General features: G+C 41.8%; 1 protein-coding gene across 2 annotated transcripts in view; it reads right to left on the bottom strand.

Annotated features, from left to right (window-relative positions):
• The window catches only part of MYLK4 (myosin light chain kinase family, member 4), a 114116-nt gene that overhangs the window by 16354 nt on the left and 76678 nt on the right, over positions 1 to 21084 (bottom strand). For both annotated transcript variants that reach the window (XM_005869531.2, XM_014542310.1), the window contains 5 exons: positions 9345 to 9423; positions 5299 to 5404; positions 2090 to 2183; positions 1908 to 2017; positions 851 to 992 (listed from right to left, as the gene is read on the bottom strand). In XM_005869531.2, the coding sequence (XP_005869593.1) occupies positions 851 to 992; positions 1908 to 2017; positions 2090 to 2183; positions 5299 to 5404; positions 9345 to 9423 (531 nt within the window). The remainder of the gene's footprint in view (positions 1 to 850; positions 993 to 1907; positions 2018 to 2089; positions 2184 to 5298; positions 5405 to 9344; positions 9424 to 21084) is intronic.

The raw sequence follows: 21084 nt of genomic DNA, 5'->3' as shown, positions 1-21084 counted from the left end.
TCTCATCATTAATGTTTCTATCTCTCTCCCTTTTCCTTCCTCTCTCTGAAATCAGTCAAGGGCGGGGGGGAAAAAAGGACACATATGTAATACCCTTTGTAATACTGTAAGCAATAAAACAATAAAAAAAAAAACCCAATGCTTTAGACCCACTGGATTCATCACACCCATCCCTTTTTGCCTCTCCCCACTCTGCTTTTGGGGAAAAAAAAAATATTAATAAAAACAAAAGCAAAAATGGAAGGGTCATCAAATAAGAGAAGAAAGGAAGGCATCTTGAATTCCCACTGCTTACAGAAACTTTCCAGCAATTCCAGCATTTTCTCACTACTTTTCTGGCTGCCCTGTATCCATCCTGCCATTGGTTTCTCCTCAGTGCTCTAGCATACCCGTCGAAAAACAAAGCCCTAAAGTCCAGAGTTGCCTGAGTGAGTTTCAGAAGAATGCTGGGGACTCCTGGAGAGCTGAAAGCTTGGCTACCACAAGGGTATGTTGACCTAGTAAAATCCTCCCACCTACTTAACACATAATGACAGGGACACAACAAGGGCACCATGTTGGTGATGGTGGTGGTGGTTTTAATTCTAAACTTTTAGAGAAATGATCTCCATGTAGATTCCTTTAACACAGGCAAGTTGCAAGAATCTAAATAGTAGTCTCTAAAGAAGAATGCAAATATTAGTGGGTGACAGAAGTTGGAAATGGAAAGGTAAGGTTAAGAATCTGGATTTTTATTAATTACTTAATATGTACCAAGTCACAGTCTCAGTGTCCCAAGCTGGTATATAGTATCTGACAGGGCCCTCTGATTCACACGAGGGGAAAGGTCAGAATACAAAACATGTTCTACCTTCAGGTCCAGATGGAGAATGTACATCTGATGCATGTGTCGTATTCCCTCACATATCTGCTTGATGAACAGGATGGTGTCCAACTCAGTCAGATTGTAGTTGTTGTCAATGATCCGATCAAATAGCTCGCCTCCGTCCACACTGCAGAAGGGAGAGGAGTGAAGTCCTGAGTCTTGATTCCTTCATGAACATGTTTTCCTTGCAACAGGTTGGTGTTTAAGCTTCTCTAGCTCTTCCAATAAAGGTGTGCACACAGTTCTTTCTCTGCCTTCTTTGCTATCTCAGTTAGATGACTCTTAGGTTGAATGCCTTTGTCTTACCTACCATCAGTTTTACAAAGTCGCAAACTCCCTTTCATGCAGTGGTTGCCGCTCTGGAGTAAGTCCACATCTACCATTTTCTAACAGACATGGAAAATAAAGAGGCCTCTAAGAAGGCAGGGAGAGAAATTCCAAACACCAACTGAGGGTCAGACAGGGTCTCCTCAGACTAATATCAGTGATAAAGTGCGTCTATATGGCTGATGATAAATATTTAGTATTCAAAATTCCTTATTAAACGATGATAAAGAAAATCCAAAATGAGGAGAAAATGAACTGAATCACAATACTGATTCACTTTCTAACTAAACACTAAGTTTAGAAAGCTGATTTTAAATGGAAATTTCTTAGCCCTAATTATTAAGAGTTTGACATGAACTTTATATTAGTGATTAGGTTGACAGTAAAATGTAGTTCAAACATCACTTTCCTCCAAGTCAACCAGAATAATATTTAAGCTGGATTTGTTACAGTATAGCTTACATATAACGTTAGATCTATGTTGCTTTTCTACTTCTTATTAATCAAATCATATATGGAAATAGCTATTTCTAAGTAATGTCCTTTCTGAAACTGATGAGATTATCAGAACCAGTGGTACACCAAGCATCAAGCATGGATCTAGCAACTTCTGTGATGGGACAGAGCACCATGGTCACAGGTGCTGTGGGTCTCTCTCCACACGTGTACACAGCTTTGCAGGAGAGTGGAAGAGGGAGCAGAAGGGAACACATACTACTCCATGACCAGGACGATGTCATTCTTAGACTCGAAGGCATCGTAGAGCTGAATGAGGTTCACGTGATCCAGCTGGTTCATGACGGTGATCTCATTCTTCACTTCATCCTGAGCAGAGGGACAGGCACTCAGTGAAGTGAGGGTAACAGTAAGGAAACACCCACTTGGCACAGCCTTTACCTTATCCTTCAGGCCTCTGGTCTTGATGATCTTGGCGGCCAGCTTCAGACCTGTTGCTTTCTCTTCACACTTGTGAACCTGGCCAAAGCGCCCCCTGCCAAAGAAGAGGACAAGGTGCAGCTTGGAGCTCTGTCCCCACCAGAACCTGGCTTTAGTCACTGCCAAGTAGATGAGGCAGTTGCCCCAGGCATTTCTCCTTTTGAGTTTGAATGAGCAAACCTGTTAGTGCATCTACTGTAGCCAATAAACTTCTACAATAGTGTCAAGAGGTGGTCTGTGGGTCACTGGATCAGAATCTTCTGGGGGTAGAAATACATGTTTCCCAGCTCTACCCCAGACCTACTGAAACAGGAATCTGGGATAAGGCCCCAGAATATGCATTTCACAACATTTCTTGAGTAATTCATATGCACCCTAAAATTTGAGAACCTCTGTTATGGAGAAATTAGAATTGTTCTGAATACATCTATATATATAAAAGCCTAAGCAACTATTACAACCAAATGACCAGAATGACTGGTCGACCAGTCGCTATGACACGCACTGACCACCAGGGGGCAGATGCTCAAAGTAGGAGCTTCCCCCTGGTGGTCAGTGTGCTCTCACAGCCAACCTCCCATGGCCATTTAACCTCCCCCAGTCCCTACCCCCAGCTGGCAAACCTTCTGTGGTACCTCCCCTTGTCCGGCAGGCCCTGTCCAGCAGTCGGCAGGCCCGGTCCAGCCCTGCCCCAAAAGGGACTGGGCAAGATGGCCCCGATAGGCCCTGATTCCCGGCCAGACCTAGGGACCCCACCTGTGCACGAATTTCGTGAACCAGGCCTCTAGAAGAAATATAATAAGCTAGGCTTTGTAAGTATGTGAACAATACAAGTTGTGAAAAGGCACATCGTTGTTGTTTTTGGAAATGCATATAAATAAATAAGAAGTAATAACAATATTACATATAAACACATATACATACTCATCTCTGAGCTTTTTTAAAATGTATATTTTCATTTATTTCATAGAGGAAGGGAGAGGGAGAGAGAAACATCAATGATGAGAGACAATCAATGATTGGCTGCTTCCTGCATGCCCCCTACTGGGGATGATCAAGCACACAACCTAGGCATGTGCCCTGATCAGTAATCGAACCGTGACCTCCTGGTTCATAGGTTGATGCTCAACTACTGAGCCACGCCAGCCAGGGCAACATCTCTGAGCTTTTTGACACTTTAGCTTGGATATACCACATAAATGTATATACACTTTGTAAGACAGCTTCTTACAAAGGTAATCACAGACAGAAATGCACTCTCATGAACAATTTTTCAGTCTGACTTGCTTGCTGTGATTCCTGATTTAGTAAAACAGACAGAACCCCAGTGCCTGCCTGTGCAATGATGGCTCTCACAGCAGCGGCCACAAGGAAACTTCCCTAACAGCATTGGGAGCCTAATGTCAGTGCACTCTTAGAGGCCTGCAGAGGTGAGGGTCTTGGCAACAACTGAAAGAGGGAGGGTGATGACTACCACCACACCCCATGCAGCTCAGCTACGCACCCCTGGGCAGAAGCAGATGGGTCCATAAACAGCAAAGTGATAACTTGAATTCTAAGTGGCTGCTGATTAGGAAATTTTTTTTTTCTCCTTCCCCAGCAAAAGCCCCCAGGACTGCCTGGCTCAGCAGAGGTACCACATCACTTTTAACCTCAGAACTACTTCAACTTTCACATGATTTATTCTGCAAGTGCCTTGAATGGTGAGGCTGCCTCCCAGTATTCCTGCTGGCCCACCACCCTGATAAACTCACGCTAGCTGAATATGCTGAGTTGGTATTATAAATACCCTTGAGGCCACAGGTTGGGAGATGAACCCCAGGAAAATTCAGGAGCCTGCCACTGCCGGCATGGGGGGGGGGGGGGGGGGGGCGGTGCCCAGTGATCCTTTGCTAAAAGTGAAAAATAAATTTCTGCATCTGGAACCTCTATTTACTCTATTTACCGAAAAGGAGATACAGCCATTGATTATCTCTTTGCACTTTGAGGCAACAATACACACTTGACTGTGGTCCTCTAACTTATTTGCCAAGTGAGGTCTGGCAGCCAGTTTTGAGTGGAGCCCAGACAGTAGATGACCAGCAGCTGGTGTGGATTTCAGTACAACCAAGAAGATCCAATGAACTTCTCAAGGAGCCATTGACAGCTTTCACCAGAAACACAGCCCTGGGGATTGTTTCAAAGATTCTTCTGCCAAATAATTCCTCTCCTTTAGAGAAACAGTTGCTAGCTTGCCACTGAAGACCCAGGCAAGCTGCTGCAGGCTCCATGGCACCTACTTGTGTTTCAGAACCCCTGCTCCTCCCTCAGCCCATCCTCACAGTCCCGAGGGGAGTTCTCCAGGAACAGGCTGCTGAGGAGGAAAAGTTCAGGTGGTTCTGTGTGGTAGAGGGAAAAAACAAACAAACAGAACGGGAAGAGCAAGAAGGGACTTTACAAATGTCAACCATACCCCCAATGGCCAGTCACAGTAACATGCATTATAGTAGCCGTGGATATTTTCCAGTGTGCAGTTAAGTAAATTTTGTATGTACTTGTACAAATTTTCCATTTTCCTCTTCTGATTTTATATAGATATGTTAATGGTAGTAAATTTTAGAATTTAGGCTTTAAATAACAAGATATCATAGGGGATTGTGACTGAAGTAGAAGAGGAAGGAAAGAGTAATGATCCGGGTCCCCGATGGACTCCATTCTCTCTTCTTCAGGAAGAGACTGTGCATTTAGATGTCCTTCCAACAAGTTATTCAGTGAAGAAAGTAATTGATTGAAATGGAGAAGAGTAATTAATACAATACAACATAAATGGAAAACCAACAGCAAGGATCAAAATGATTTAACACACGCTGCAAGAAATACACAGTGTTCACTCATTTCCACAGTTTGTTTCTCAGTTTTCACACTTTGGTCAGCTTCTCGACCTTCTGGTGACTCACAGTGGCGCTCTCCTCTCAGACAATGCAACACGGGAAGCAAAGTGGATAATTAATGTGGAATTTAGTCCCCACATCGACCTCTCTGGCATCAGTGATGCTTAAAATCTCTTAAAATGTTTGTTGATGACATTTCTGATTCTCAGGTCCAGACTGGCAAATATTTAGAAACCTTCCGGATCTTTGAACGTTCTCTTTTTTGTTGTTGAAAGTGTGTTAAGATAGAGCATGACTTACCCTCCTAAAATTTCTGTTCTGCTCACAGTATAGAGACTGTTGACTGCTGTCTGTTTGGCTGTTACAATCCGGTGATGAAAGGGTGCGGGAGGAGCCGGGCCGTCATCTAGAAGGTGAGAGGGAAAGGAGGGCCATCTGTTAAGCAGTCAGACTCTTTATAGCACCAAGCATTGGGCCTCAGAGTGAAATTTTGCTCATTTAATAATAAAATACAGCAGGCCATCTGTTTTATTCCTAATGATCCAGGGAGTATAACTTTTCATTGCATATTATGATCTGTGATTCATGAAGGTGACACCTGACATCTTTGAGAAAGAATGTCAGAACCACTAACCTCTGGTTCATACCATCTTCAGGACAACTTTTAGAAATGTCAACATAGTTGAAAATCTCCAACCATAGTACAGTCCAAATAGGTTAGACTTCCAAGCCCATGGTCATTTAAGTTCAAACATGAGATATTGTTTGTTCCATATTTTTAAGTACCACAAATCTAGTCCATTATTTTAATTAAAGCAGGGAGAAAAAAGTGAAAAGTTCCTTCATGTCATTAAAATATTTGAGATTATTACATATTACTTTCCAAAATATTTTAGCCTTTATTTAAGACATTTAAGGCACAAATATGAGTTTTTTCTGGCTGGAAATAAAATGCCCAGTAAAACTGGCTAAGTATATATTCCACAGCTCTCAAATTTCTCCTGCTTTCTACCTTCTAGCCTAAGGGTTTAAACTCTAGTCCACCTCAAGATTGATTCTGAAATACAAAATTACATTTTCCCAATATTCTTTTCACTTTTCCATGATTGCTGCTGTTACAGCTTGCTTGCCACAAACCTATTCATTTCCCCATTTATTCATCTATTGCACACACCTGCTTACATGCATACAAAAGATACAAAAGAGGTAAATAGATAATAACTTTGCTTTCAAATATTTACATGTATTCAACAAATAATTCTTACGCATTTATCTTGTGTTAGGCACTTTTCCAAGTGTTAATATTTTTAATTGAGGTAATATAAGTCTCTGGGGATCTGATTTGAAATGGACATTCACCTCTTACACCATAAATATGCAGAAAAATAAAGTCATGAAAAAAATTCTCTCAGTGGCATTCTTCTCTTCAGACTAGAAAAAGTGGTAGAGTTACAAACATAAATGGCATCAACACAGCCTAATGTCTTCTTCAGGCTGTTGGGATAAGTTAAATTTAGTCTGAAATGCTTGCTGAAAAAGTTAAGAAGCTTTAGAGGTTGAAACAAAAGCTGTTTCCTACCCAGTGGAGTCACCAGATCTTGCTGTCTGGAGGTCTTAATTCCAGTAGATTCCAGAGGTTTGGCCTTTTAAGTTCCCCTGGACTGGTCTGGTTTCCTGTGTCCTTCTCAGTGTGCATCCTTCACCTGTCTCGCTACATCTACTCTGCTCTTTTTGTTGTCCTCTTTGCTGACACGCTCCTCTACCACTCTCTGCTTACTACTGCCAGCATGCCCTGTCTGCTCAGCGCTTTGGAAAATGGGTCCTAGTGCTGATTTTCTGAGGATTCGTGCTGTGGAAATGGCTTTTACACTGCTGACACACCTGGAAAATAAAACTCAGCTACAACTCTCAAAGTTTTGGGAAGAAAACGTTTAGGTGGTCAAATTTCTTAGAACTAAAGTTTCCTCAGAGTGGTGTTTTGGTGAAGAGACCTAAGCTTTGTGACAGAGAGGCTGTGATGTCAATGTTTGGGGATAAAATGGAGCAGTATGCTTCCCCATCAAATCTGAGTGCCAGAATTATGGGTGTAGGCATTAGGATCCCAGAGAATCTCCCCAATGACTTCATTGGGACCCCAAGTTATTCCATTGACCCTTTACAAAAACAGTCATTTCATGAATACATAACTAACTTGACCTTCACTTTTTCACTTCCTTCCTTTATAAAAGAGAGAAATGACTAAATTAAAGCATAATAAAAGAAGTAATAATCTTTGTGGACTTTCACAGCAATGAGAGTAAGCCTTTCTTGGTGAAGGAATTGATCTAATTTCAGTTTGCAACAGCTCCAGATCTTAGGAAGCACACCTTCCCAGCAATGGACTTTCTTAGTAAACATAACTGTTTATGTTTAATTCTTGGAAAATTAGACCTCTCCATGATTAGATTTCAAATACAGTGTTTAAAATGAAATAAGAATTATATCTTAAACCAATTTAGAAAAAAAAAAGACCACAGATGTTTGCATTCTTTTTGTTCCAAATAGATCTGTGGGTCAACATAACGTAGGATAATTAATTGGCTACATAATGACCTGCATTTGTTTGCGAAACTTTGCAGGTGAAGAGTGATGCAGTAATCTATTTATTACTCAATCCTCTCAATATTTGGAGGGAAATAGGCAACTTCTTAAGCTTAAATGGGTAGGTAAACTTTTGAAGAATTAGATTTAACTTACAAATAAATCTGATCCTTATTCAATTCTTGATCTTAGGAAGGATGTGCTCTATATTGCTAAAAATAAGAAAATTTTACTTGATTTTTAAAAAATATTGATTGATGTGAGTACTATTAATCATTATTCTGTCTTTCCATTGGTAGGAGGCTTAGAAAATAATACAATGCATGAACATGTTACAGGCATGAAGAAAAAGTAATGGAAAGAAAACATGGCAAAAAATATCTACACAGGTGAATACTGGTTTCTAAACCATTGCTTTAAACTTACTTCAGCTATCCTTTTGCTATGGCCATAAATTGCAATGGCACATCTCTATATATAAAAGGCTAATATGCTAAGTGTCCAACCATCTGACCAGTCACTATGACACACACTGACCACCAGGGGGCAGATTCTCAATGCAGGAGCTGCCCCCTGGTGGTCAGTGTTCTTCCACAGGGGGAGTTCTGCTCAGCCACAAGCCAGGCTGATGGCTTCCAGTACAGCGGTGGTGATGGGAGCCTCTCCCACCTCCTCAGCAGCGCTAAGGATGTCCGACTGCAGCTTAGGCCTGCTCCCCGCTGGCAAGTGGACATCCTCCGAGGGCTCCTGGGCTGCCAGAGGGATGTCTGACTGCCAGTTTAGGCCCGCTCCCTGGGGGGAATGAGCCTAAGCCAGCAGGTGGACATCCCTCGAGGGGACCCAGACTGCGAGAGAGCACAGGCCGGGCTGAGGGACCCGACCTGAGTGCACAAATTTTTGTGCACTGGGACTCTTGTATATCTATAAAGAACAACAATGTAGATGTATAATGTTTTTACCCCTACCTTTCACAGAACTGATCACCATTAGTTTTATCAACACTTTGCTTTATATTTGAACACTTGTCCATCACTGTCTCACTTGCAATAGATGATCCCCCTTTTTTCTCAGGGTCTCTTTCATTAGTATCTTCCTTAGAATGAAGCCCATTTTCCTCCCTTTTGAACACTAGACATTCACTTTTATCCACAGTGGCTTGCTTATCATCTCCAGCACAGTTCTGTGCTTGTCGACACAGTCTCTCTGTGTATAAAATGTCTCTTCCACCTGTATTTTCTCTTGGTTCTATGAACTTTCTTAGAGCAAAATCTTCTATCTTGTCTTGTGGTCTTTTTGCATAAAATGTGGACAAACTTCTCTGAACTAGAGAGGCATTGGTCTTCTCAGCATTTTCCTTGTGGAGTTTTTTAACCTTTTCTTTGTCAGAGGAAGGCTGGTTCTTCTGAGAAGATCTCTCTAAAAGCCACCACAGGACACAAATACTTTAATGGAGGATGTGTATGATCAGTATCATTTTGTCTTTATATAGTGGCATCTCTATTCAGCTTTGTCTTTATCAACAGATAAGAGTTTTTGAAAAGCAAAGTATACGTGAATATGACCAACTAACTAACAATTGGGTTCCCCAAGATTTTCTAGTTGCTAACTAGTACCCAAAGCCAATCAAATAAAGGTATTCAAGCAGCACTTCTCCCAACATGGGGCTTTAGGAATGTGTAACTTCCTCTGAGTAAGAACAACAGCAACCTGACTTTTGTAACAGAACTTTCTTTATCCATAGATATCTGGTCTTCTAAAGCTGTTACCTGTGGGGGCCAATGTCCTCTTGCCTTTGACAGGTGCCATTTCTTTCAGGTTGGGATATGACCACACCTTCTCCTTAGCCTGTGGATACACAATTGAGTCATTGAGGTTACACATCATATCAGGGTTTCTCAGCCTCAGCAGTACTGACACGTGGGCCGGATAATTTGTTGTGGGAAATGCCATGAGCATTGGAGGACATTCAGCAGCATCTCTGGCTTCTACACCACATGCCAATAGTATCCTTCCTCCCAGATGCAACATTCAAAATGTCTCTAGAAATTGCTAAATGTCCCCTGGGGGTGAAATCACCCCAGATTGAGAACCATATATTATGAGATTAAAACACAGGAAAAATTAATAGTATTTAAAGGGCAGAACAGTCTGAATTAATGAAACTCTATATAGACTACAGTATTAGAAGACAAATGAACTCCCTATTTTAAAAGAAATCCTGTAAAACTCTAGCACTGTTTATAGAAGAAGGACAATTTTGTGAACAGATTAAAGGATATTGATAATATTCAAGTCACCCTCGACCTCTGTTTATATTGTCTTGATGTGGTTCATATTTCAATCAAATAAAAAATGAGAGGACCTATGTGATTGGTTTTGTAAACCAGAAAGTAGAAGACTAAAGTAAGCTTTTATAAATGGAGCTTTTACATCGCTTAGAACAGATGGCCCTTTTCCTAAGCAGATAAACATTCTTCTCACAGTCCCGGCTTCTCTGAATTAGCTTAGCAAACCCTTTTTAAATACCACATAAAAGGTAAACCAATCCACCCAAATTATCCCAAATTCTAAAGTTATACATTATAAATTAATGAAGTTGTACAGATATCCAAAGAACCAGTCTTTTTCCTTTGGGAAGAGGCAAGCTTTGCCTCAGGGTGACTTGAACGCATGAAACTCCGTGTAAATGCAGCTCACAGACATCAAGACAAACTGCAAATGCGCTTTTAAACAATCCAGAGGGCAACTCCATAGGTCGAGCACTTCCATCTTTCTGACAGGGACCTTGAAACACAGGGGCGTGCTCAGTAAATCTGTTCTAAAACAAAGTTAGACATTGCAGCCTAAGTAGTAACTTTCTCTTTTAAGTCAAAGTGTAGGGGTGATGGATGCATAGTTCTTTCTTTGCATGAAAAATGCCCTTCAGCTTGCACAGCACTCAGATCGTGCATACACACACACACACACACACACACACACACACACACACACACCCAAAAGCCTGGTATCTCTTGCAACATTTTATTAAACTTTTTTTCCTTTTTGCCTCAAATGGACAAAATGACTGGTGTATCTTTGAATTCCTGGTGTTTACCCCAGAGACTGAGACATAGTGATAATAATGATGATAGTGGTGACTAATATATACCAAGCGCTGACTGCATACCAGGTGCTTTTCTACACTTGTTACATTATTAGCTTAGTCGGTCCTCATAGCAACCTTTGGGGTAGATACTATTAACTTTGTTGTATAATGAAGTTGGGTAATTCCCCAGGGTTACATAGTCCAGAAATGGTATAACCAGGATTCTAACTCAGTTATTTACTCAATCTGTGTTCTCAACTACTAAATTGTCAAGGTAGATACCGTTAATATTTATTGAATATCCACCACACAGCCAACACTACTGGAGATAAAAATAAGATTAAGAGAGAAGGGTATAAATAAAAACAAATTAGTAGAGTGAAGAAATATTTATTGGTCAAAAGATTAGAATTAACATGGAAGAGAGGCAAGAGAGAGAATTTAAGTCTAATTTTGAAAATATGTCCAAATTAGTAAAAAGGGATAGTTTAAAAAATTTCTCTTAAGCTACTTTATAACTGTGCCTTCAAATGCTTCTCTTTCAAAATGAAAACTCCTGGTGGATAGGCCATGTGCTTCTGGGTTTGTTCTGGATGGCAGGAACATGATGGTCAATGCCTAAGTGGACTCTGTAATGACAACCATTGTGTTTCAGTCCATTTCAATCCATTCATGTGTAAAATTCAGAACTTGGTTGTAAGACTGGAGTGATGATGGATCAGCATTTGCCTCTAAGGCTGTCCACAGTGTCTGTGGCAAATGTCCACAAACTGGCCTAGCGTTCTTTGGGTCCAGCAGCCTGACTAGAGTCACAGGACAAGCTTCCATTCGATCCTGAGGAACATAAGCAACCAACTTCCAAATGAGGTTGGTTTTTCCAGCAATTATATATCACATGTTTTACCATTTAAATAATGTAAGGTCTTTATCCATTGCCTCGGTCTTTTATACTTTCATTTCCCTATGTAATACTGACATCTAGAGGAACTTTCAACTGAAGAGATTCTTAAAAAACAGGCTGTATTTCTCCTTTTCTGTATCCGGACAACAACTTCAATATGAAGAGTTTTTACTTTGTGTTTCCCAGTTAGATATGGAAGTTGCTAAAATAGGAAGCACATCTGTGGATCCATCTTGTTAGTTGTCAAAAACTAAACCTATTTTCCACTGATTGCAGAGGACAGGATGATGCCATTAAACATGATGTTTCTGTAAGGATTTCTGCCACCCTCTGTTCAGTGATAAAAACCATGTCAGACTCAGACAGTTTCCTCTGCTAAGTTCACACTGATAACCCAGACCAGTTGGAGGATCACAGTTCACTAAATTCACTCATTATTCACTCATTTAGTAATCACTGAGAGATTTGCATATGGATTCCTTTTGTAACTGTTGAGCCATTCCTTTTATAATACATCAGTGAATTTAGAATGACATGGGAAGGGGACTTGGCCCAAATGCCCACGTATTCGAAACACAGTTCTGCTCCTTGCAGTCTGTGCGGTTTCCTAGCCTGGGATTCTCAGTGGGCTGAATGTAGCCAGAGAGTGTTCCAGGTCGTCTTTAGGGAGCATGAAGGAAATGTGTGAAACCTTCTCTTCGCCTTTGCTCTCCCAGCACCACACAAGGGCTCCGAGTTCTGAAATGCTTGCTGAACCCAAGAAGGGAAGAAGTGCTTTCGAAGTGGTCCCTCATTGTGAGAGCATCCTTTCAGCAGCTGCATCGTGGAGAAGCTGCATTGGAAAAGCAGGACTACCCCCGGCACCATCAGAAACGTATCCCTGTCACCGTCACCGATGCTCACCTTCTTTGCAGCCACCTCTCTTCATTGTGGGATTCTAGTTGCTGCAGAAAATGTTTTCTTGACATCAGAATGGGACATGACTAGAGTAACTACCTACCCTGAGCTGAGGGCTTTCCATGTGACTGTTTATGAAGATGCCAAGATGAACACCTCTTGGTGATTTCAGCCTAATGCCTATAAGTATAAACACAATTATAACATTTTATAATGAGTTTATTCAACTTTGATTAGGCTCCTCGTGGGGAAGAGGAAGGCATAGAGCCTAAAACAATCCAAAGAGGAATTTTCATAAGAAATATTAAAACTACATGTCCTTGCCTGAGCAGGGAAGATAATTTTAGAGCTCACTTATAAAATAGCCCTATTTCTCTTCATCTTCAGGACACACTCAAATTCTGTGTCAGTCCCTGGCTAAGGAAAGGAGTTCTCATGCAGCATAAGCTGTGCGGTGGCCTGTGGGGACTGGCTTGGAAAGAGGCAGGACAGGATCCGACTGACTGAATCCAGAAAGGGACAGGGTTGACCGTGACCTCCGACCTCAGTAAGTGGACCCTCTCCAACTGCTGAAAGCAGAGAATAATCAAACAGCCATCTTGGGAAAATAATCCCTCAGGGCAAACGAAAGCCTTGGATGCGCCCACTATGACCCGGACAGCCCTTCATTCACGTACCAGGGAAATAGGACTCCTCAAGGAGACAGCACAGCGAGGAAGGGCCTGAAATTAAAGGTGCTGCTTCAGAAAAGCCTAACTGGACAATCTGCCAAGTGCAGACACATGGGTAATTTTACTTTTATTCGATTATAAGATGTATTGAGCAGTACCATGAACAAAGCCTCCCCTAGCAAAACCAAAACAAACAGACAAACAAAAAACACTGGGAGAGCAGCTCTAGTCAAATGGACTCTATCAGGTTATTTCTAACTGACTATGCACGTTTCTTCATTTAAAAACATGTTCGGGTTTCCTTGTCCCGATAGCCCCCTGTTATACCCCAGACCATGCGGGCTGCAGGTTCTGTCCCGAGGAGGTGTGTGCGAGCTGGGAGTTATGGTAGTGATGGGATTCTAATATCTGCCCTGCCACCATCAGGGGACAGGCTATGGACCAGAGCTACAAATATTTACAATACATGTTCTCCTCCATCCTTCTATCAAGCCTATCTTTGTTGATTTTAAAATAGCAAGTTAGAAATAATTTGGAACCAATTAAGAATCTTCACCTAAATATTTAGTCATATTAGGTCCTTTGATCATACAGGTTTTATTTTTTTCCTCATCCTATGCCCATTGGATGAGCTACATCAGACGCCTACTAATGGATTGATATATTTTTTTTATTTCCTTCTCACTATCACCTTTCCTGTCTTCCCCAAACAGAAAACACTGAGCCCTCTGCTGTGTAACCCTTCATTTTCCCACTCAAACTGCCAACGTGACTGCTTGGCCTGCAGGCCTGTGCGCCATCCCCCTACCTTCCCTGCAGACTCTCCTTTGCTCTAACTCTTGGCCACCTGGGAGGCAGCTGAGAACTGGTGATGCCTGAGTCCTGCCCCTAAAGGTGGGGTGGGCTGGACGCTGGTATTTTTACTCCCTCCCCCAAACCCCTGCACAAACACCCTACTGACTCCAATGTGCTGCAAGGTTTGAGAGCCACTGCCCCTGTCAGCTACAGCTCCTATCACTTTTTTCTTTTCCTTTTTTTTTTTTTTTTTTTTGAGTCCTTACCACCCAGGCTGCTCTGTGGGCCACAGTTTTAAATGGTAGTGCTAACACTGGAGACTCCGTGTTTCTCTTAATCCCTGCTCCCCTCCCGCAACCAACAAGGGTCTTTAATCCTCTCCCAGATGGATTAACCACTGCCTCTTCCTCACCCCCACCCAGGGACACCTATGTGGAATGAATCTGAGATACACTGGCACACTGCCCTAAAATGCATGCCTCCCTTCTAAGGGATCTCAAGAGCATCCAGGGAGAGCAAGCCAGTCAAAAAGCCAATCCTCGGCCCTGCTTCCTGGTCAAATCTAGGAATTGAGGTCTAGCCAGGTAGCTCAGCTGGTTGGAGCATCCTCCCCTACAAGGTCTCTGGTTTGATTCTGGTCAGGCACGTGCCCAGGTTTTGAGCCTGATCCCATTCGAGGCACATGCCCAGGTTGAGGGTTCAATTCCCATCAAGGTATGTGCGGAGGCAACCTAGTGATGTCCAGGGCTGAGGATTAGAAACAAAATCTGATCATTGGAAATGGTTTAATTCCTCCACCGAAATGGAGGTGAGCAGACGAGGGGGACTCAGGGCATCGAGTTACTTACAGCACCATGTGTCGTGTCAAGCTTTTCGTGGGATTTGTCACCAGAATAGCTCCTAAGGACTTCAGAAACTATGTGGAGGTTGCTATGAAAGTGTAATAGGTGTGTGTGCGCGTGCACGTGCCTTAATAACCAATTTCACATGCAGGTATAAATAGAATTATAGCTCCTTGATGTTCGTTTGATTAAAATGAATCTTACTTAGTAAAATTCGTCTTTTATGCTACACAACACCAAACCTCGGAATGTTTTCACAAGAAGTTTACAGTGGTTTTCATCACTTAATAAAACTGATTTCTTCCCGCTGCGGGCAGTTTCATGAGCATTCATTGCACTTGGTGTTCTCAGTGTGCTTTTTAATGTTTACATTAGGTTCCCTTTATCCCCCCATCTCCCTGTCTCCTGCTCCCAGTAACCAGTCAGCTGTCAACCCCCCGGTCCTCCCCGCTTCCCCCTGCCCACCCCACACACACCAAGGGCTGGCTCAGGAGCTGGCACACGTTGGCTCAGGTTCACAGCTCAGTGTTCCCAAGGTGAGATGCAGTCCCAGGGGTTGTAAGGCAAATTCAGAGACCTGAACTTAGATTCACTGAGCAAAACACTGAACCTCTTAATGGTTTACATCTTCCCCTGCACAGCAAATTCCACAAGCACACTACAAAGTGGTTTTAAAACGCTTTCTGAAAAGCAGTGAGAAGCTGCAAAGCTCTTAAAAAGTCTCTGAATTTGGAATATGTGATACAAACTTTGTAGCTATAAAATAATTAGTTACAACTATGCCCAAACTATTTAGTTGTCTAGTCCCTTCTACTCAAAGTAGGTCCCTGGACAGCAAAACAGCATCCCCTGGGAGCTTGTTGGAAACTGAGCTCTCTCTGCCCCTCCCCCACCGACACCCTGAATCTGAGCTCTAACCAATCCCTGGGGGTTCCCATGCACATGGTTTTTTGAGAAGCATCGGCCTTGATAACATAACTAATGACTTGGTATGAAAAATGATATGTGACAAAATACCTGTCACGGCCTAATGTAGTTATTTAAATCTTGCCTCCATCAACAAAGAGTTAATGTCATACTTGGGCAAACTCAGAGGGAGGACAGTGGAGAAAGAAGGACAGTGGAGATGATGCTCAGCTAGCCTGGATGTCGGTTGCCTTCAGGAGAGTAGCCAGTGGAAGTCCAGCATCATGATATTAGTGAGCTTTAAAGAATGTCCAGAATTCTGACACTGACCTGGGAGACTTATTACAGCAGGAGCTCAGAAGAGAAAGCAAGAATTGTTATCATGTGCCTGGAACTCTCCTAGTCTCTAGGTCTACTGAATGCCTGAGTTCAGGCCTCAGAGAAGAGCAACATCAAGGTGTAAAGGCTCTGTTATGAACTGAATGTTTGTGTTCCTCCACAATTCACATATTGAAGCTTTAATTCCCAATATGATGGAATTAGGAGGTGGGGCCTTTGGGAGGTAATTAGGTTTAGATGAAGTCTTGAGGGTAGAGAGTTCTTAGGATGACATGAGTGTCTTTATAAGAAGAGGCAGACAGAAGCATCCTCTCTCTCTCTCTCTCTCTCTCTCTCTCTCTCTCTCTCTCTCTCCCTCTCTCCCCCACCCCTACACCCCGCTATGTGAGGACATGAGAAGTCTCCATCTGCAACTCAGGAAGAGGGTTTACACCAGAACCACACCATGCTGGCACCCTGATCTTGGACTTCCAGCCTCGGAACTGTGAGAAAGAAACTGTTTTTTAAGCTGCCCAGCCTATGGTATTTTGTTACAGCAGCACAAACTAAGAAAGGTTCAGTGAAAACTGTGCCAATGGGCCCTAGCTGGTTTGGCTCAGTGTCGGCCTATAAACCAAAGGGTCCTGGGTTTGATTCTGGTCAAGGGCACATACAGTGGTTGTAGTCTCCAGGGCCCATGCAGAAGGCAACCAATCAATGTGTTTCTCTCATATCCATGTTTCCCTCTGTCTTTCCCTCTCTCTTCCACTCTCCCTAAAAATCAATGGAAAAAATATCCTTGGGTGAGAATTAAACAACAACAACAAAACTGTGCCAACAGTAAGCTCTAGAGAATTAGAAATATATTCTGATCCATTCCAAAATCAACGAATACAGTTCAGATTATTAATATAAGTGCTATAATATGGTTGCTGTAAAGGTGACTATCAACTTTAAAGGGAACAAAAGTATTTTTATTTAGTCCAGTTCTTATGAACCAAAAATTTTAAAGTAAACCAATAATACATACCCTCTAATACAGTGGTTCTCAACCTTGGCTGCACATTAGAATCACCTGGGAATCTTTTTAAAATCCTGATTTCTGGGCCTCATCCTCCGGAAATTGTTTCTTTGTTACTAATGTTGTGGCCCCACCCCATAACAAAGAAACAGAATTTCTGGAGGATGAGGCCCAGAAATCAGGATTTTAAAAAGATTCCCAGGTGATTCTAATGTGCAGCCAAGGTTGAAAACCACTGCACTAATACCAAAGTGTATGTATACATTTTGGGGACACCTTATAGTTGTCTGTGCTTTTTTTCTTAAGATATTGTTAAACCCTCAATTAATGGAGAATATAAACATCTACTGAACTCTTTGTGTTTCTATCTCATAGTCTTCTGTTTTATTGTGTACATACAGGAAAATATTCAGCTGGTATACTGGTCCTGTACCAATTATCAAAATAGAGAAATCCTTCATACTGGCTGGTAAGTAGTAGATGTCCTGAAACTTCCAGGAGCCCCATTTCCAACTCCTGACCTAGCCACCCTGCCCAGCCTGAGGACCTTCATAGGATTCAGTAACTAGAGGGTCAGTGACTAGCTTGGCTGGGCCCCCAGGACCCTGCTCCAACTAAGTCCATTCTGACAGGTGAGTGACTGTGGACTCCCAGCTACTGAATTCAGTACTGTACCAGGGAACATTAATATAATATGAATGTACCTGGCCACAATGGTAGGCTGGCTCCTGGCTGAGTAATTTTTAACATTTGCTTAAAATCCTTTTATTTTACTTATGCTATCCCTGTGAGGTAATTATGAGCAGGAAATTGGAAAGTATGCCTTCACAGTCAAAGAGAGAGCCATGGCTGATGAATGGAGAGGAGGCAGGGGAGTTACTACCAGCAACACCTTTGCCTACTTAGACATTAGGACAGTGGTCCTGAAGTTTATCTTGCCTCAGAGACTTAATCAGTAGGTCTTAGCCTGCGCCCAAGAACATTTTTCACAAGTTCTGGAAGTGGTCCTGATGTAGGTAGTCCTGGGATCTTACATTGACAAAATATATGGAATTCCTACTCATTATTTAAGACCCTACTTAAGAAGATTTTTCTACATGAATTCTTCCTTGGAACACTTTCTACTACCCCCATTCTTATACCAAAAGAGCAGTCAATCTTTGCTCCATCTTCCTTAGCCATTCGTCTGTCAGGTAGTTTTCATACTGGGTTGGAATTATTTGTTTGCATGTCTGGCCCTCCTAGACAAACACTGATTGATTGATTGATTGATTGATTGGCTGATTGATTGCTTAAGGAGTTGGGGACGCTGATGCCAGGCAGAATTTGCTGAGCATTTCAACCACCTATATAAAATATTTTCTTAAGGGAGGCCATAGTGTGCCCTTCATTATATCCTCCTCAATATCAGCCTTTGATAGCCAGCATCCAGGCTTCTGTGGCTCCTAGGAGTCCTCATTGTCATGAACAGCAATTTGTTGGCCTGGGCCTAGGAATAAGCCCACAGTCTTCTCAGACCTTTTCATAATTCAAATGTTTGTGTCCCCAATAACATTCAGCATGGGTTATTGAAATAATTTAGACTTTACCACCTTCTCAACATGTCTTATGCCTAGTGAAAATCAGAACACGTACTGTAAGCATTCCTTTGCTAAATGTGCATGTTTAAGATCTATCATTAATATTTCAGCATTGATCATAACTTCTTTAATATGCTTTAACATATTAGCACTGAGAGACACTTAATGAATACTTTTGATGATGGAAAATGAGAAGAAGATGAGTTAGGTTTTTTTTCTGCCACATTTTACTTTACCATGATTCTGGAACTTAATTTTGTCAAAAGGCAAGAACGAGCAGTAGCTATCTACTTAAAAAGTCTGATTAAACTTATTTGGTACATCCCCTAGCCCAACACTAAAATAGGTACTAAGTAAATGTCTTTGCATTTAACTGGTAACGTCCTTTACAATATTTCTAACGGTGATTAAGCAGTCAGTCCCACCATACATCACATTCATTACATAGTGTTCCTTCAGCTCTATGTTCTATGATGCCACAGAATCCAGAAAAACACTTGGCACCATTAAAGAGCATGCTCTGAAGCTTTGTATGCCACCTTTGTAAACCACCTCTCAGGTGCTTTTCCAAGTATCTTCACCCCGAAATCAATCTTCCATTGTGATGGTGACTTAGTAGTAACCGGATGCCTAAGTACAAACGTCTTTATGGCAGATCCTAGGAAGAAGTGGTGTGCTTGTTTGTGCCATTCTGTGCTGTTTGTTTACCGTTTCTCAGCAAGCAAGGGCTTTGCTTCAATGCGATTATTATGGTCTCCCTACTGCATTAGTCCCTGTCAAAGTGGAAGAAGTTCTCTTGGGGATGTTATCAACAAAGTTTCCCTGGGCAGTGTGAGGCAAGTAGTCCTGGGGCTCTTCTAATATTTCTTCTCAAGCATCGCTCAGAGGCAGCACCCAGTGATCTGAGGATGGGCTTCCAAGGCGTGTTCCTCCAGCTTCTTTCTCAATCCCTGGTCTCAGACAGCATGGCAATGAACCTACCTCCCTGTAGAAACAGGGAGCTTCATTTGCTGATTCAAATAGAAATAACAATCTCCAACAATATTCTCTGAGACAAGAGATTATCATTTTAATTACTAAAGCCAAACAAAACAAAAGGTAGCATTTTTTGTTGTGCAAATCAGCTATTTATTGTACACATTGGCTGAGGACTGAATAAGAAAAAAATATAAAAAATCAGCTTAGATCAGTGGTCAGCAAACCGCGGCTCACGAGCCACATGCGGCTCTTTGGCCCCTTGAGTGTGGCTCTTCCACAAAATACCACATGTGGGCGCACACGTATAGTGCGATTGAAACTTCGTGGCCCATGCGCAGAAGTCGGTTTTCGGCCTGGGCAAGTCTATTTTGAAGAAGTGGCGTTAGAAGAAGTGGGGGGTGTCGGTGGGCAGGATACGCAGTGCAGGGGAGGCACACGCGATTTATGCACAAGTTGAGTGAGCCAGTCAGTCAGCAGTCTCATTGTGCAGTGGTTAGTGCTAGTCGCATCTGTAAATCGCGTGCGGGTGACAAAAGTACCTACTCGAAGCATAAAGTTACCTGCATTTTTCCAACCAGCTGCAAATCCTACAGGTATTTTTGTCATCAATTTAAGAATTGTAATTATTTTGTGTTGGTGGCTTTATTATTATAAAATGAAACATTTTTTTAGGTGCCCTGTTTGGCATGGCTACAAAGAAGAAGCAAAAAAAAACAGGAGATGAAAACCGTGAATTTAAAGTTGGATGGACTGAGACTTTCGCGTTTATTCAAAACTTAAATGGCCTTCCGACCTGTCTTATTTGTCAGGAAAAATTGGCGCATAACAAGAAATCAAATTTGGAGAGACACTTTACAACTAAACACGTGTCATTTAGTACTAAATATCCTGTTGGTGATGCAAGGAAGAAAGCAGTTGAGGAACTTCAGAAGAGTCAAGAAAAATCAAGTTCTGTATTTAATTACTGGATGCAATCTTCCAACAATGTTAATATTGCAAGTTTTGTGGTTAGTCAAGAGATTGCTAAGAGAGGAAAACCATATACAAACAGCAAATACATAAAAAAGTTGTTTTATAAATGCATCCGAAGAGCTATTTCGGGATTTCAAGAACAAAGCAGATATTCTAAAAAAATTTAAAGAGTTACCATTTTCTGCTAAAATAGTAAAAGATAGAACAGTCAAAATGTCTTTGACTATAACCGACCAGCAAGTCGAAGATCTTAAATTGGTTTCAGCTTTATCAATAGCAGTTGACGAGTCTTGTGACATAAATGATACTGCGCAAATTTCACTTTTTGTACAATTTATTTCATCTACAGGTCCTAAAGAAGAACTTTTAGGATTATTGCCACTCAGAGGTCAAACACGTGGAGAGGATATAGCAAATGCTGTAATTGAGTGCATTGAAAAACACCATATTCCACTCGATAAAATTGTCTCAATTTCAAGATGGGTCGAAAAGTATGACCGGAGTAAAAAATGGGTTTGTTGCTATTTTGAAAGAAAAAAT

The sequence above is a fragment of the Myotis brandtii genome, unplaced genomic scaffold, assembly GCF_000412655.1.
Source record: "Myotis brandtii unplaced genomic scaffold, ASM41265v1 scaffold298, whole genome shotgun sequence".
Lineage (NCBI taxonomy): Eukaryota > Metazoa > Chordata > Mammalia > Chiroptera > Vespertilionidae > Myotis > Myotis brandtii.
Note: the sequence above shows the minus strand (reverse complement) of the source record. Positions and strands in the feature narration are given on the sequence as shown.